General features: G+C 47.2%; 1 protein-coding gene across 3 annotated transcripts in view; it reads left to right on the top strand.

Moving 5' to 3' along the window:
• Positions 1-17,838, top strand: part of LOC109884519 (ceramide synthase 2) — a 43,517-nt gene that overhangs the window by 17,736 nt on the left and 7,943 nt on the right. For all 3 annotated transcript variants that reach the window (XM_031837687.1, XM_031837702.1, XM_031837694.1), the window contains exon 4: positions 2,152-2,270. In XM_031837687.1, coding sequence (XP_031693547.1) covers positions 2,152-2,270 — 119 coding nt within the window. The remainder of the gene's footprint in view (positions 1-2,151; positions 2,271-17,838) is intronic.

Raw genomic sequence — 17,838 nt, 5'->3', positions numbered from 1 at the left:
CCTGCCCTCTCCCTTTCTCTCTCCCCCTATCCCCCGCTCTCTCTTCCGCCTCCCTTTCTCTCTCCCCCTATCCCCCGCTCTCTCTCCCTCCTCCCTTTCTCTCTCCCCCTATCCCCCGCTCTCCCTGCCCTCTCCCTTTCTCTCTCCCCCTATCCCCGCTCTCTCTTCCGCCTCCCTTTCTCTCTCCCCCTATCCCCCGCTCTCTCTCCCTCCTCCCTTTCTCTCTCCCCCTATCCCCCGCTCTCTCTCCCTCCTCCCTTTCTCTCTCCCCCTATCCCCCGCTCTCTCTCCCGCCTCCCTTTCTCTCTCCCCTATCCCCCGCTCTCTCTTCCGCCTCCCTTTCTCTCTCCCCCTATCCCCCGCTCTTTCTTCCGCCTCCCTTTCTCTCTCTCCCCCTATCCCCCGCTCTCTCTCCCTCCTCCCTTTCTCTCTCCCCCTATCCCCCGCTCTCTCTCCATCCCTCCATTTCTCTCTCCCCCTATCCCCCGCTCTCTCTCCCTCCTCCCTTTCTCTCTCTCCCTCCTCCCTTTCTCTCTCTCCCTCCTCCCTTTCTCTCTCCCCCTATCCCCCGCTCTCTTCTCCATCCTCCCTTTCTCTCTCCCCCTATCCCCCGCTCTCTCTCATCCTCCCTTTCTCTCCCTCCCTCTCCCTTTCTCTCTCTCTCCCTCCTCCCTCTCTCTCCACCCTTCCCCCGCTCTCTCTCCCTCCTCCCTTTCTCTCTCCCCCTCCTCCCTTTCTCTCTCCCCCTATCCTCCGCTCTCCCTTTCTCTCTCCCCCTATCCCCGCTCTCTCTTCCGCCTCCCTTTCTCTCTCCCCCTATCCCCCGCTCTCTCTCCCTCCTCCCTTTCTCTCTCCCCCTATCCCCCGCTCTCTCTCCCTCCTCCCTTTCTCTCTCCCCCTATCCCCCGCTCTCTCTCCCTCCTCCCTTTCTCTCTCCCCCTATCCCCCGCTCTCTCTCCATCCTCCCTTTCTCTCTCCCCCTATCCCCCACTCTCTCTCCCTCATCCCTTTCTCTCTCCCCCTATCCCCCGCTCTCTCTCCCTCCTCCCTTTCTCTCTCCCCCTATCCCCCGCTCTCTCTCCCTCCTCCCTTTCTCTCTCCCCCTATCCCCCGCTCTCTCTCCCTCCTCCCTTTCTCTCTCCCCCTATCCCCCGCTCTCTCTCCTTCCTCCCTTTCTCTCCCCCTATCCCCCGCTCTCCCTGCCCTCTCCCTTTCTCTCTCCCCCTATCCCCCGCTCTCTCTCCCTCCTCCCTTTCTCTCTCCCCCTATCCCCCGCTCTCCCTTCCCTCTCCCTTTCTCTCTCCCCCTATCCCCCGCTCTCTCTCCCTCCTCCCTTTCTCTCTCCCCCTATCCCCCGCTCTCCCTGCCCTCTCCCTTTCTCTCTCCCCCTATCCCCCGCTCTCTCTTCCGCCTCCCTTTCTCTCTCCCCCTATCCCCCGCTCTCTCTCCCTCCTCCCTTTCTCTCTCCCCCTATCCCCCGCTCTCTCTCCCTCCTCCCTTTCTCTCTCCCCCTATCCCCCGCTCTCTCTTCCGCCTCCCTTTCTCTCTCCCCCTATCCCCCGCTCTTTCTTCCGCCTCCCTTTCTCTCTCCCCCTATCCCCCGCTCTCTCTCCCTCCTCCCTTTCTCTCTCCCCCTATCCCCCGCTCTCTCTCCATCCTCCATTTCTCTCTCCCCCTATCCCCCGCTCTCTCTCCCTCCTCCCTTTCTCTCTCTCCCTCCTCCCTTTCTCTCTCTCCCTCCTCCCTTTCTCTCTCCCCCTATCCCCCGCTCTCTCTCCATCCTCCCTTTCTCTCTCCCCCTATCCCCCGCTCTCTCTCATCCTCCCTTTCTCTCCCTCCCTCTCCCTTTCTCTCTCTCTCCCTCCTCCCTCTCTCTCCACCCTTCCCCCGCTCTCTCTCCCTCCTCCCTTTCTCTCTCCCCCTATCCCCCGCTCTCTCTCTCTCTCCTCCCTTTCTCTCTCTCCCTATCCCCCGCTCTCTCTCCCTCCTCCCTTTCTCTCTCCCCCTATCCCCCGCTCTCTCTCCCTCCTCCCTTTCTCTCTCCCCTTATCCCCCGCTCTCCCTCCCTTTCTCTCTCCCCCTATCCCCCGCTCTCCCTCCCTCCTCCCTTTCTTTCTCCCTCTATTCCCCCGCTCTCCCTCCCTCCTACAGAGTTCTATAGACAGTCTGTGTAAGCAGACAGGTTGTTCAGAGAGACAGGTGCAGAGATGGTTCAGGAGACGCAGGAACCAGGACCGACCCAGTCTACTGAAGAAGTTCAAAGAGGCCAGGTACACACACACACACACACACACACAAACAAATACCTATATGCATACACACTCCCACACATGCACACACACACACATGCATGAACACAGGCACAAAACAAGATAACAACACAGCTGCTTCACAAAAAGCTGCTTAATGCAAATCTCTCACCAACACACCCCCATGCACAGACACACCCCCATGCACAGACACACCCCCATGCACAGACACACCCCCATGCACAGACACACCCCCATGCACAGACACACCCCCATGCACAGACACACACACACACACGTGCTGTGAGCACATGTCTGAGTGTTAAAGCATGAGTCTATTTACAGTATATCTGACACTCATTATATTGCCAGCCTGGTTTTATCAAGGCTCCTCCTACCCCCCGGGCCCCACACACACACCGCCCGCCCCTCACATCCCTCACCAGTCCCAGGAGACAGTTTGGCCCTATCAGCAGAATCAATTTATATCCCAACAGTGTGTGCCATTGTTATTGGACTGAGACAGTGGCTGTGTTACACTAATACTGACATTAATATCACAATCACTAGTGTAGATAACAACCTGTAGTTAATATCACAATCACTAGTGTAGATATAACCTGTAGTTAATATCACAATCACTAGTGTAGATAACAACCTGCAGTTAATATCACATTCACTAGTGTAGATAACAACTGTTACGGTTTTCTTGCGTCGAAAGAGAGTCGGACCAAAATGCAGCGTGGTTAATTCAATACATGTTTAATACACGAAAAAACAAGAAACGTAACGCGAAAACCTATACAGCCTAAACTGGTGCAAACTAACACAGAGACAGGAACAATCACCCACGAAACACTCAAAGAATATGGCTGCCTAAATATGGTTCCCAATCAGAGACAACGATAATCACCTGCCTCTAATTGAGAACCAATTCAGACAGCCATAGACTATGCTAGAAAACCCCACTAAACCACAATCCCAAAACCTACGAAAAACCCCAATACAAAAACGCACCACAAAATAAACCCATGTCACACCCTGGCCTGGCCAAATAAACAAAGAAAACACAAAGTACTAAGACCAGGGCGTGACAACAACATGTAGTTAATATCACAATCACTAGTGTAGATATAACCTGTAGTTAATATCACAATCACTAGTGTAGATAACAACCTGGAGTTAATATCACAATCACTAGTGTAGATAACAACCTGGAGTTAATATCACAATCACTAGTGTAGATAACAACCTGGAGTTAATATCACAATCACTAGTGTAGAGACAACCTGTAGTTAATATCACAATCACTAGTGTAGAGACAACCTGTAGTTAATATCACAATCACTAGTGTAGAGACAACCTGTAGTTAATATCACAATCACTAGTGTAGAGACAACCTGTAGTTAATATCACAATCACTAGTGTAGATAGCAACCTGTAGTTAATATCACAATCACTAGTGTAGATAGCAACCTGTAGTTAATATCACAATCACTAGTGTAGATAGCAACCTGTAGTTAATATCACAATCACTAGTGTAGAGACAACCTGTAGTTAATATCACAATCACTAGTGTAGATACAACCTGTAGTTAATATCACAATCACTAGTGTAGACAACAACCAGTACCTCCAGTACAGTACTGGAGGTCTCTATCTGTAGTCAGCAGGTTGTTGTGTTGTACAGTACTGGAGGTCTCTATCTGTAGTCAGCAGGTTGTTGTGTTGTACAGTACTGGAGGTCTCTATCTGTAGTCAGCAGGTTGTTGTACAGTACTGGAGGTCTCTATCTGTAGTCAGCAGGTTGTTGTGTTGTACAGTACTGGAGGTCTCTATCTGTAGTCAGCAGGTTGTTGTACAGTACTGGAGGTCTCTATCTGTAGTCAGCAGGTTGTTGTGTTGTACAGTACTGGAGGTCTCTATCTGTAGTCAGCAGGTTGTTGTACAGTACTGGAGGTCTCTATCTGTAGTCAGCAGGTTGTTGTACAGTACTGGAGGTCTCTATCTGTAGTCAGCAGGTTGTTGTACAGTACTGAAGGTCTCTATCTGTAGTCAGCAGGTTGTTGTACAGTACTGAAGGTCTCTATCTGTAGTCAGCAGGTTGTTGTACAGTACTGGAGGTCTCTATCTGTAGTCAGCAGGTTGTTGTACAGTACTGAAGGTCTCTATCTGTAGTCAGCAGGTTGTTGTACAGTACTGGAGGTCTCTATCTGTAGTCAGCAGGTTGTTGTACAGTACTGGAGGTCTCTATCTGTAGTCAGCAGGTTGTTGTACAGTACTGAAGGTCTCTATCTGTAGTCAGCAGGTTGTTGTACAGTACTGGAGGTCTCTATCTGTAGTCAGCAGGTTGTTGTGTTGTACAGTACTGGAGGTCTCTATCTGTATTCAGCAGGTTGTTGTGTTGTACAGTACTGGAGGTCTCTATCTGTAGTCAGCAGGTTGTTGTACAGTACTGGAGGTCTCTATCTGTAGTCAGCAGGTTGTTGTACAGTACTGAAGGTCTCTATCTGTAGTCAGCAGGTTGTTGTACAGTACTGGAGGTCTCTATCTGTAGTCAGCAGGTTGTTGTACAGTACTGGAGGTCTCTATCTGTAGTCAGCAGGTTGTTGTGTTGTACAGTACTGGAGGTCTCTATCTGTAGTCAGCAGGTTGTTGTACAGTACTGGAGGTCTCTATCTGTAGTCAGCAGGTTGTTGTACAGTACTGGAGGTCTCTATCTGTAGTCAGCAGGTTGTTGTACAGTACTGGAGGTCTCTATCTGTAGTCAGCAGGTTGTTGTGTTGTACAGTACTGGAGGTCTCTATCTGTAGTCAGCAGGTTGTTGTGTTGTACAGTACTGGAGGTCTCTATCTGTAGTCAGCAGGTTGTTGTGTTGTACAGCACTGGAGGTCTCTATCTGTAGTCAGCAGGTTGTTGTGTTGTACAGTACTGGAAGTCTCTATCTGTAGTCAGCAGGTTGTTGTACATTACTGGAGGTCTCTATCTGTAGTCAGCAGGTTGTTGTACATTACTGGAGGTCTCTATCTGTAGTCAGCAGGTTGTTGTGTCGTACAGTACTGGAGGTCTCTATCTGTAGTCAGCAGGTTGTTTTTGTTCATTATACTGGAGGTCTCTATCTGTAGTCAGCAGGTTGTTGTGTCGTACAGTACTGGAGGTCTCTATCTGTAGTCAGCAGGTTGTTGTGTTGTACAGTACTGGAGGTCTCTATCTGTAGTCAGCAGGTTGTTGTACAGTACTGGAGGTCTCTATCTGTAGTCAGCAGGTTGTTGTACAGTACTGGAGGTCTCTATCTGTAGTCAGCAGGTTGTTGTACAGTACTGGAGGTCTCTATCTGTAGTCAGCAGGTTGTTGTACAGTACTGAAGGTCTCTATCTGTAGTCAGCAGGTTGTTGTACAGTACTGGAGGTCTCTATCTGTAGTCAGCAGGTTGTTGTGTTGTACAGTACTGGAGGTCTCTATCTGTAGTCAGCAGGTTGTTGTGTTGTACAGTACTGGAGGTCTCTATCTGTAGTCAGCAGGTTGTTGTGTTGTACAGTACTGGAGGTCTCTATCTGTAGTCAGCAGGTTGTTGTACAGTACTGGAGGTCTCTATCTGTAGTCAGCAGGTTGTTGTACAGTACTGAAGGTCTCTATCTGTAGTCAGCAGGTTGTTGTACAGTACTGGAGGTCTCTATCTGTAGTCAGCAGGTTGTTGTACAGTACTGAAGGTCTCTATCTGTAGTCAGCAGGTTGTTGTACAGTACTGGAGGTCTCTATCTGTAGTCAGCAGGTTGTTGTGTTGTACAGTACTGGAGGTCTCTATCTGTATTCAGCAGGTTGTTGTGTTGTACAGTACTGGAGGTCTCTATCTGTAGTCAGCAGGTTGTTGTACAGTACTGGAGGTCTCTATCTGTAGTCAGCAGGTTGTTGTACAGTACTGAAGGTCTCTATCTGTAGTCAGCAGGTTGTTGTACAGTACTGGAGGTCTCTATCTGTAGTCAGCAGGTTGTTGTACAGTACTGGAGGTCTCTATCTGTAGTCAGCAGGTTGTTGTGTTGTACAGTACTGGAGGTCTCTATCTGTAGTCAGCAGGTTGTTGTGTCGTACAGTACTGGAGGTCTCTATCTGTAGTCAGCAGGTTGTTGTGTTGTACAGTACTGGAGGTCTCTATCTGTAGTCAGCAGGTTGTTGTGTTGTACAGCACTGGAGGTCTCTATCTGTAGTCAGCAGGTTGTTGTGTTGTACAGTACTGGAAGTCTCTATCTGTAGTCAGCAGGTTGTTGTACATTACTGGAGGTCTCTATCTGTAGTCAGCAGGTTGTTGTACAGTACTGGAGGTCTCTATCTGTAGTCAGCAGGTTGTTGTGTCGTACAGTACTGGAGGTCTCTATCTGTAGTCAGCAGGTTGTTTTTGTTCATTATACTGGAGGTCTCTATCTGTAGTCAGCAGGTTGTTGTGTCGTACAGTACTGGAGGTCTCTATCTGTAGTCAGCAGGTTGTTGTGTTGTACAGTACTGGAGGTCTCTATCTGTAGTCAGCAGGTTGTTGTACAGGACTGGAGGTCTCTATCTGTAGTCAGCAGGTTGTTGTACAGTACTGGAGGTCTCTATCTGTAGTCAGCAGGTTGTTGTACAGTACTGGAGGTCTCTATCTGTAGTCAGCAGGTTGTTGTACAGTACTGAAGGTCTCTATCTGTAGTCAGCAGGTTGTTGTACAGTACTGGAGGTCTCTATCTGTAGTCAGCAGGTTGTTGTGTTGTACAGTACTGGAGGTCTCTATCTGTAGTCAGCAGGTTGTTGTGTTGTACAGTACTGGAGGTCTCTATCTGTAGTCAGCAGGTTGTTGTGTTGTACAGTACTGGAGGTCTCTATCTGTAGTCAGCAGGTTGTTGTACAGTACTGGAGGTCTCTATCTGTAGTCAGCAGGTTGTTGTACAGTACTGAAGGTCTCTATCTGTAGTCAGCAGGTTGTTGTACAGTACTGGAGGTCTCTATCTGTAGTCAGCAGGTTGTTGGACAGTACTGAAGGTCTCTATCTGTAGTCAGCAGGTTGTTGTACATTACTGGAGGTCTCTATCTGTAGTCAGCAGGTTGTTGTGTTGTACAGTACTGGAGGTCTCTATCTGTAGTCAGCAGGTTGTTGTGTTGTACAGTACTGGAGGTCTCTATCTGTAGTCAGCAGGTTGTTGTACAGTACTGGAGGCCTCTATCTGTAGTCAGCAGGTTGTTGTACAGTACTGAAGGTCTCTATCTGTAGTCAGCAGGTTGTTGTACAGTACTGGAGGTCTCTATCTGTAGTCAGCAGGTTGTTGTACAGTACTGGAGGTCTCTATCTGTAGTCAGCAGGTTGTTGTGTTGTACAGTACTGGAGGTCTCTATCTGTAGTCAGCAGGTTGTTGTGTTGTACAGTACTGGAGGTCTCTATCTGTAGTCAGCAGGTTGTTGTGTTGTACAGCACTGGAGGTCTCTATCTGTAGTCAGCAGGTTGTTGTGTTGTACAGTACTGGAAGTCTCTATCTGTAGTCAGCAGGTTGTTGTACATTACTGGAGGTCTCTATCTGTAGTCAGCAGGTTGTTGTACATTACTGGAGGTCTCTATCTGTAGTCAGCAGGTTGTTGTGTTGTACAGTACTGGAGGTCTCTATCTGTAGTCAGCAGGTTGTTGTACAGTACTGGAGGTCTCTATCTGTAGTCAGCAGGTTGTTGTGTCGTACAGTACTGGAGGTCTCTATCTGTAGTCAGCAGGTTGTTGTGTCGTACAGTACTAGGGGTCTCTATCTGTAGTCAGCAGGTTGTTTTTGTTCATTATACTGGAGGTCTCTATCTGTAGTCAGCAGGTTGTTGTACAGTACTGGAGGTCTCTATCTGTAGTCAGCAGGTTGTTGTACAGTACTGGAGGTCTCTATCTGTAGTCAGCAGGTTGTTGTACAGTACTGAAGGTCTCTATCTGTAGTCAGCAGGTTGTTGTACAGTACTGGAGGTCTCTATCTGTAGTCAGCAGGTTGTTGTGTTGTACAGTACTGGAGGTCTCTATCTGTAGTCAGCAGGTTGTTGTGTTGTACAGTACTGGAGGTCTCTATCTTAGGTCAGCAGGTTGTTGTACAGTACTGGAGGTCTCTATCTGTAGTCAGCAGGTTGTTGTACAGTACTGGAGGTCTCTATCTGTAGTCAGCAGGTTGTTGTACAGTACTGGAGGTCTCTATCTGTAGTCAGCAGGTTGTTGTGCAGTACTGGAGGTCTCTATCTGTAGTCAGCAGGTTGTTGTACAGTACTGAAGGTCTCTATCTGTAGTCAGCAGGTTGTTGTGTTGTACAGTACTGGAGGTCTCTATCTGTAGTCAGCAGGTTGTTGTACAGTACTGGAGGTCTCTATCTGTAGTCAGCAGGTTGTTGTGTCGTACAGTACTGGAGGTCTCTATCTGTAGTCAGCAGGTTGTTGTGTCGTACAGTACTAGGGGTCTCTATCTGTAGTCAGCAGGTTGTTTTTGTTCATTATACTGGAGGTCTCTATCTGTAGTCAGCAGGTTGTTGTACAGTACTGGAGGTCTCTATCTGTAGTCAGCAGGTTGTTGTACAGTACTGGAGGTCTCTATCTGTAGTCAGCAGGTTGTTGTACAGTACTGGAGGTCTCTATCTGTAGTCAGCAGGTTGTTGTACAGTACTGAAGGTCTCTATCTGTAGTCAGCAGGTTGTTGTACAGTACTGGAGGTCTCTATCTGTAGTCAGCAGGTTGTTGTGTTGTACAGTACTGGAGGTCTCTATCTGTAGTCAGCAGGTTGTTGTGTTGTACAGTACTGGAGGTCTCTATCTGTAGTCAGCAGGTTGTTGTACAGTACTGGAGGTCTCTATCTGTAGTCAGCAGGTTGTTGTACAGTACTGAAGGTCTCTATCTGTAGTCAGCAGGTTGTTGTGTTGTACAGCACTGGAGGTCTCTATCTGTAGTCAGCAGGTTGTTGTGTTGTACAGTACTGGAAGTCTCTATCTGTAGTCAGCAGGTTGTTGTACATTACTGGAGGTCTCTATCTGTAGTCAGCAGGTTGTTGTACATTACTGGAGGTCTCTATCTGTAGTCAGCAGGTTGTTGTGTTGTACAGTACTGGAGGTCTCTATCTGTAGTCAGCAGGTTGTTGTACAGTACTGGAGGTCTCTATCTGTAGTCAGCAGGTTGTTGTGTCGTACAGTACTGGAGGTCTCTATCTGTAGTCAGCAGGTTGTTGTGTCGTACAGTACTGGAGGTCTCTATCTGTAGTCAGCAGGTTGTTTTTGTTCATTATACTGGAGGTCTCTATCTGTAGTCAGCAGGTTGTTGTACAGTACTGGAGGTCTCTATCTGTAGTCAGCAGGTTGTTGTACAGTACTGGAGGTCTCTATCTGTAGTCAGCAGGTTGTTGTACAGTACTGAAGGTCTCTATCTGTAGTCAGCAGGTTGTTGTACAGTACTGGAGGTCTCTATCTGTAGTCAGCAGGTTGTTGTGTTGTACAGTACTGGGGGTCTCTATCTGTAGTCAGCAGGTTGTTGTACAGTACTGGAAGTCTCTATCTGTAGTCAGCAGGTTGTTGTACATTACTGGAGATCTCTATCTGTAGTCAGCAGGTTGTTGTGTTGTACAGTACTGGAGGTCTCTATCTGTAGTCAGCAGGTTGTTGTACAGTACTGGAGGTCTCTATCTGTAGTCAGCAGGTTGTTGTGTCGTACAGTACTGGAGGTCTCTATCTGTAGTCAGCAGGTTGTTGTGTCGTACAGTACTGGAGGTCTCTATCTGTAGTCAGCAGGTTGTTTTTGTTCATTATACTGGAGGTCTCTATCTGTAGTCAGCAGGTTGTTGTGTTGTACAGTACTGGAGGTCTCTATCTGTAGTCAGCAGGTTGTTGTGTTGTACAGTACTGGAGGTCTCTATCTGTAGTCAGCAGGTTGTTGTACAGTACTGGAGGTCTCTATCTGTAGTCAGCAGGTTGTTGTACAGTACTGAAGGTCTCTATCTGTAGTCAGCAGGTTGTTGTACAGTACTGGAGGTCTCTATCTGTAGTCAGCAGGTTGTTGGACAGTACTGAAGGTCTCTATCTGTAGTCAGCAGGTTGTTGTACATTACTGGAGGTCTCTATCTGTAGTCAGCAGGTTGTTGTGTTGTACAGTACTGGAGGTCTCTATCTGTAGTCAGCAGGTTGTTGTGTTGTACAGTACTGGAGGTCTCTATCTGTAGTCAGCAGGTTGTTGTACAGTACTGGAGGCCTCTATCTGTAGTCAGCAGGTTGTTGTACAGTACTGAAGGTCTCTATCTGTAGTCAGCAGGTTGTTGTACAGTACTGGAGGTCTCTATCTGTAGTCAGCAGGTTGTTGTACAGTACTGGAGGTCTCTATCTGTAGTCAGCAGGTTGTTGTGTTGTACAGTACTGGAGGTCTCTATCTGTAGTCAGCAGGTTGTTGTGTTGTACAGTACTGGAGGTCTCTATCTGTAGTCAGCAGGTTGTTGTGTTGTACAGCACTGGAGGTCTCTATCTGTAGTCAGCAGGTTGTTGTGTTGTACAGTACTGGAAGTCTCTATCTGTAGTCAGCAGGTTGTTGTACATTACTGGAGGTCTCTATCTGTAGTCAGCAGGTTGTTGTACATTACTGGAGGTCTCTATCTGTAGTCAGCAGGTTGTTGTGTTGTACAGTACTGGAGGTCTCTATCTGTAGTCAGCAGGTTGTTGTACAGTACTGGAGGTCTCTATCTGTAGTCAGCAGGTTGTTGTGTCGTACAGTACTGGAGGTCTCTATCTGTAGTCAGCAGGTTGTTGTGTCGTACAGTACTAGGGGTCTCTATCTGTAGTCAGCAGGTTGTTTTTGTTCATTATACTGGAGGTCTCTATCTGTAGTCAGCAGGTTGTTGTACAGTACTGGAGGTCTCTATCTGTAGTCAGCAGGTTGTTGTACAGTACTGGAGGTCTCTATCTGTAGTCAGCAGGTTGTTGTACAGTACTGAAGGTCTCTATCTGTAGTCAGCAGGTTGTTGTACAGTACTGGAGGTCTCTATCTGTAGTCAGCAGGTTGTTGTGTTGTACAGTACTGGAGGTCTCTATCTGTAGTCAGCAGGTTGTTGTGTTGTACAGTACTGGAGGTCTCTATCTTAGGTCAGCAGGTTGTTGTACAGTACTGGAGGTCTCTATCTGTAGTCAGCAGGTTGTTGTACAGTACTGGAGGTCTCTATCTGTAGTCAGCAGGTTGTTGTACAGTACTGGAGGTCTCTATCTGTAGTCAGCAGGTTGTTGTGCAGTACTGGAGGTCTCTATCTGTAGTCAGCAGGTTGTTGTACAGTACTGAAGGTCTCTATCTGTAGTCAGCAGGTTGTTGTGTTGTACAGTACTGGAGGTCTCTATCTGTAGTCAGCAGGTTGTTGTACAGTACTGGAGGTCTCTATCTGTAGTCAGCAGGTTGTTGTGTCGTACAGTACTGGAGGTCTCTATCTGTAGTCAGCAGGTTGTTGTGTCGTACAGTACTAGGGGTCTCTATCTGTAGTCAGCAGGTTGTTTTTGTTCATTATACTGGAGGTCTCTATCTGTAGTCAGCAGGTTGTTGTACAGTACTGGAGGTCTCTATCTGTAGTCAGCAGGTTGTTGTACAGTACTGGAGGTCTCTATCTGTAGTCAGCAGGTTGTTGTACAGTACTGGAGGTCTCTATCTGTAGTCAGCAGGTTGTTGTACAGTACTGAAGGTCTCTATCTGTAGTCAGCAGGTTGTTGTACAGTACTGGAGGTCTCTATCTGTAGTCAGCAGGTTGTTGTGTTGTACAGTACTGGAGGTCTCTATCTGTAGTCAGCAGGTTGTTGTGTTGTACAGTACTGGAGGTCTCTATCTGTAGTCAGCAGGTTGTTGTACAGTACTGGAGGTCTCTATCTGTAGTCAGCAGGTTGTTGTACAGTACTGGAGGTCTCTATCTGTAGTCAGCAGGTTGTTGTACAGTACTGAAGGTCTTTATCTGTAGTCAGCAGGTTGTTGTGTTGTACAGCACTGGAGGTCTCTATCTGTAGTCAGCAGGTTGTTGTGTTGTACAGTACTGGAAGTCTCTATCTGTAGTCAGCAGGTTGTTGTACATTACTGGAGGTCTCTATCTGTAGTCAGCAGGTTGTTGTACATTACTGGAGGTCTCTATCTGTAGTCAGCAGGTTGTTGTGTTGTACAGTACTGGAGGTCTCTATCTGTAGTCAGCAGGTTGTTGTACAGTACTGGAGGTCTCTATCTGTAGTCAGCAGGTTGTTGTGTCGTACAGTACTGGAGGTCTCTATCTGTAGTCAGCAGGTTGTTGTGTCGTACAGTACTGGAGGTCTCTATCTGTAGTCAGCAGGTTGTTTTTGTTCATTATACTGGAGGTCTCTATCTGTAGTCAGCAGGTTGTTGTACAGTACTGGAGGTCTCTATCTGTAGTCAGCAGGTTGTTGTACAGTACTGGAGGTCTCTATCTGTAGTCAGCAGGTTGTTGTACAGTACTGAAGGTCTCTATCTGTAGTCAGCAGGTTGTTGTACAGTACTGGAGGTCTCTATCTGTAGTCAGCAGGTTGTTGTGTTGTACAGTACTGGGGGTCTCTATCTGTAGTCAGCAGGTTGTTGTACAGTACTGGAAGTCTCTATCTGTAGTCAGCAGGTTGTTGTACATTACTGGAGATCTCTATCTGTAGTCAGCAGGTTGTTGTGTTGTACAGTACTGGAGGTCTCTATCTGTAGTCAGCAGGTTGTTGTACAGTACTGGAGGTCTCTATCTGTAGTCAGCAGGTTGTTGTGTCGTACAGTACTGGAGGTCTCTATCTGTAGTCAGCAGGTTGTTGTGTCGTACAGTACTGGAGGTCTCTATCTGTAGTCAGCAGGTTGTTTTTGTTCATTATACTGGAGGTCTCTATCTGTAGTCAGCAGGTTGTTGTGTCGTACAGTACTGGAGGTCTCTATCTGTAGTCAGCAGGTTGTTGTGTTGTACAGTACTGGAGGTCTCTATCTGTAGTCAGCAGGTTGTTGTACAGTACTGGAGGTCTCTATCTGTAGTCAGCAGGTTGTTGTACAGTACTGGAGGTCTCTATCTGTAGTTAGCAGGTTGTTGTTGTACAGTACTGGAGGTCTCTATCTGTAGTCAGCAGGTTGTTGTACAGTACTGGAGGTCTCTATTTGTAGTCAGCAGGTTGTTGTGTTGTACAGTACTGGAGGTCTCTATCTGTAGTCAGCAGGTTGTTGTGTTGTACAGTACTGGAGGTCTCTATCTGTAGTCAGCAGGTTGTTGTGTTGTACAGCACTGGAGGTCTCTATCTGTAGTCAGCAGGTTGTTGTGTTGTACAGTACTGGAAGTCTCTATCTGTAGTCAGCAGGTTGTTGTACATTACTGGAGGTCTCTATCTGTAGTCAGCAGGTTGTTATACAGTACTGGAGGTCTCTATCTGTAGTCAGCAGGTTGTTGTACAGTACTGGGGGTCTCTATCTGTAGTCAGCAGGTTGTTGTACAGTACTGAAGGTCTCTATCTGTAGTCAGCAGGTTGTTGTACAGTACTGGAGGTCTCTATCTGTAGTCAGCAGGTTGTTGTGTTGTACAGTACTGGGGGTCTCTATCTGTAGTCAGCAGGTTGTTGTACAGTACTGGAAGTCTCTATCTGTAGTCAGCAGGTTGTTGTACATTACTGGAGATCTCTATCTGTAGTCAGCAGGTTGTTGTGTTGTACAGTACTGGAGGTCTCTATCTGTAGTCAGCAGGTTGTTGTACAGTACTGGAGGTCTCTATCTGTAGTCAGCAGGTTGTTGTGTCGTACAGTACTGGAGGTCTCTATCTGTAGTCAGCAGGTTGTTGTGTCGTACAGTACTGGAGGTCTCTATCTGTAGTCAGCAGGTTGTTTTTGTTCATTATACTGGAGGTCTCTATCTGTAGTCAGCAGGTTGTTGTGTCGTACAGTACTGGAGGTCTCTATCTGTAGTCAGCAGGTTGTTGTGTTGTACAGTACTGGAGGTCTCTATCTGTAGTCAGCAGGTTGTTGTACAGTACTGGAGGTCTCTATCTGTAGTCAGCAGGTTGTTGTACAGTACTGGAGGTCTCTATCTGTAGTTAGCAGGTTGTTGTTGTACAGTACTGGAGGTCTCTATCTGTAGTCAGCAGGTTGTTGTACAGTACTGGAGGTCTCTATTTGTAGTCAGCAGGTTGTTGTGTTGTACAGTACTGGAGGTCTCTATCTGTAGTCAGCAGGTTGTTGTGTTGTACAGTACTGGAGGTCTCTATCTGTAGTCAGCAGGTTGTTGTGTTGTACAGCACTGGAGGTCTCTATCTGTAGTCAGCAGGTTGTTGTGTTGTACAGTACTGGAAGTCTCTATCTGTAGTCAGCAGGTTGTTGTACATTACTGGAGGTCTCTATCTGTAGTCAGCAGGTTGTTGTACAGTACTGGAGGTCTCTATCTGTAGTCAGCAGGTTGTTGTGTCGTACAGTACTGGAGGTCTCTATCTGTAGTCAGCAGGTTGTTTTTGTTCATTATACTGGAGGTCTCTATCTGTAGTCAGCAGGTTGTTGTGTCGTACAGTACTGGAGGTCTCTATCTGTAGTCAGCAGGTTGTTGTGTTGTACAGTACTGGAGGTCTCTATCTGTAGTCAGCAGGTTGTTGTACAGGACTGGAGGTCTCTATCTGTAGTCAGCAGGTTGTTGTACAGTACTGGAGGTCTCTATCTGTAGTCAGCAGGTTGTTGTACAGTACTGGAGGTCTCTATCTGTAGTCAGCAGGTTGTTGTACAGTACTGAAGGTCTCTATCTGTAGTCAGCAGGTTGTTGTACAGTACTGGAGGTCTCTATCTGTAGTCAGCAGGTTGTTGTGTTGTACAGTACTGGAGGTCTCTATCTGTAGTCAGCAGGTTGTTGTGTTGTACAGTACTGGAGGTCTCTATCTGTAGTCAGCAGGTTGTTGTACAGTACTGGAGGTCTCTATCTGTAGTCAGCAGGTTGTTGTACAGGACTGGAGGTCTCTATCTGTAGTCAGCAGGTTGTTGTACAGTACTGGAGGTCTCTATCTGTAGTCAGCAGGTTGTTGGACAGTACTGAAGGTCTCTATCTGTAGTCAGCAGGTTGTTGTACATTACTGGAGGTCTCTATCTGTAGTCAGCAGGTTGTTGTGTTGTACAGTACTGGAGGTCTCTATCTGTAGTCAGCAGGTTGTTGTGTTGTACAGTACTGGAGGTCTCTATCTGTAGTCAGCAGGTTGTTGTACAGTACTGGAGGCCTCTATCTGTAGTCAGCAGGTTGTTGTACAGTACTGAAGGTCTCTATCTGTAGTCAGCAGGTTGTTGTACAGTACTGGAGGTCTCTATCTGTAGTCAGCAGGTTGTTGTACAGTACTGGAGGTCTCTATCTGTAGTCAGCAGGTTGTTGTGTTGTACAGTACTGGAGGTCTCTATCTGTAGTCAGCAGGTTGTTGTGTTGTACAGTACTGGAGGTCTCTATCTGTAGTCAGCAGGTTGTTGTGTTGTACAGCACTGGAGGTCTCTATCTGTAGTCAGCAGGTTGTTGTGTTGTACAGTACTGGAAGTCTCTATCTGTAGTCAGCAGGTTGTTGTACATTACTGGAGGTCTCTATCTGTAGTCAGCAGGTTGTTGTACATTACTGGAGGTCTCTATCTGTAGTCAGCAGGTTGTTGTACAGTACTGAAGGTCTCTATCTGTAGTCAGCAGGTTGTTGTACAGTACTGGAGGTCTCTATCTGTAGTCAGCAGGTTGTTGTGTTGTACAGTACTGGAGGTCTCTATCTGTAGTCAGCAGGTTGTTGTGTTGTACAGTACTGGAGGTCTCTATCTTAGGTCAGCAGGTTGTTGTACAGTACTGGAGGTCTCTATCTGTAGTCAGCAGGTTGTTGTACAGTACTGGAGGTCTCTATCTGTAGTCAGCAGGTTGTTGTACAGTACTGGAGGTCTCTATCTGTAGTCAGCAGGTTGTTGTACAGTACTGGAGGTCTCTATCTGTAGTCAGCAGGTTGTTGTACAGTACTGAAGGTCTCTATCTGTAGTCAGCAGGTTGTTGTGTTGTACAGTACTGGAGGTCTCTATCTGTAGTCAGCAGGTTGTTGTACAGTACTGGAGGTCTCTATCTGTAGTCAGCAGGTTGTTGTGTCGTACAGTACTGGAGGTCTCTATCTGTAGTCAGCAGGTTGTGTCGTACAGTACTAGGGGTCTCTATCTGTAGTCAGCAGGTTGTTTTTGTTCATTATACTGGAGGTCTCTATCTGTAGTCAGCAGGTTGTTGTACAGTACTGGAGGTCTCTATCTGTAGTCAGCAGGTTGTTGTACAGTACTGGAGGTCTCTATCTGTAGTCAGCAGGTTGTTGTACAGTACTGGAGGTCTCTATCTGTAGTCAGCAGGTTGTTGTGTTGTACAGTACTGGAGGTCTCTATCTGTAGTCAGCAGGTTGTTGTGTTGTACAGTACTGGAGGTCTCTATCTGTAGTCAGCAGGTTGTTGTACAGTACTGGAGGTCTCTATCTGTAGTCAGCAGGTTGTTGTACAGTACTGGAGGTCTCTATCTGTAGTCAGCAGGTTGTTGTACAGTACTGAAGGTCTCTATCTGTAGTCAGCAGGTTGTTGTGTTGTACAGCACTGGAGGTCTCTATCTGTAGTCAGCAGGTTGTTGTGTTGTACAGTACTGGAAGTCTCTATCTGTAGTCAGCAGGTTGTTGTACATTACTGGAGGTCTCTATCTGTAGTCAGCAGGTTGTTGTACATTACTGGAGGTCTCTATCTGTAGTCAGCAGGTTGTTGTGTTGTACAGTACTGGAGGTCTCTATCTGTAGTCAGCAGGTTGTTGTACAGTACTGGAGGTCTCTATCTGTAGTCAGCAGGTTGTTGTGTCGTACAGTACTGGAGGTCTCTATCTGTAGTCAGCAGGTTGTTGTGTCGTACAGTACTGGAGGTCTCTATCTGTAGTCAGCAGGTTGTTTTTGTTCATTATACTGGAGGTCTCTATCTGTAGTCAGCAGGTTGTTGTACAGTACTGGAGGTCTCTATCTGTAGTCAGCAGGTTGTTGTACAGTACTGGGGGTCTCTATCTGTAGTCAGCAGGTTGTTGTACAGTACTGAAGGTCTCTATCTGTAGTCAGCAGGTTGTTGTACAGTACTGGAGGTCTCTATCTGTAGTCAGCAGGTTGTTGTGTTGTACAGTACTGGGGGTCTCTATCTGTAGTCAGCAGGTTGTTGTACAGTACTGGAAGTCTCTATCTGTAGTCAGCAGGTTGTTGTACATTACTGGAGATCTCTATCTGTAGTCAGCAGGTTGTTGTGTTGTACAGTACTGGAGGTCTCTATCTGTAGTCAGCAGGTTGTTGTACAGTACTGGAGGTCTCTATCTGTAGTCAGCAGGTTGTTGTGTCGTACAGTACTGGAGGTCTCTATCTGTAGTCAGCAGGTTGTTGTGTCGTACAGTACTGGAGGTCTCTATCTGTAGTCAGCAGGTTGTTTTTGTTCATTATACTGGAGGTCTCTATCTGTAGTCAGCAGGTTGTTGTGTCGTACAGTACTGGAGGTCTCTATCTGTAGTCAGCAGGTTGTTGTGTTGTACAGTACTGGAGGTCTCTATCTGTAGTCAGCAGGTTGTTGTACAGTACTGGAGGTCTCTATCTGTAGTCAGCAGGT

The sequence above is a fragment of the Oncorhynchus kisutch genome, linkage group LG2 (genome assembly GCF_002021735.2).
Source record: "Oncorhynchus kisutch isolate 150728-3 linkage group LG2, Okis_V2, whole genome shotgun sequence".
Classification (NCBI taxonomy): Eukaryota; Metazoa; Chordata; class Actinopteri; order Salmoniformes; family Salmonidae; genus Oncorhynchus; species Oncorhynchus kisutch.
Note: the sequence above shows the minus strand (reverse complement) of the source record. Positions and strands in the feature narration are given on the sequence as shown.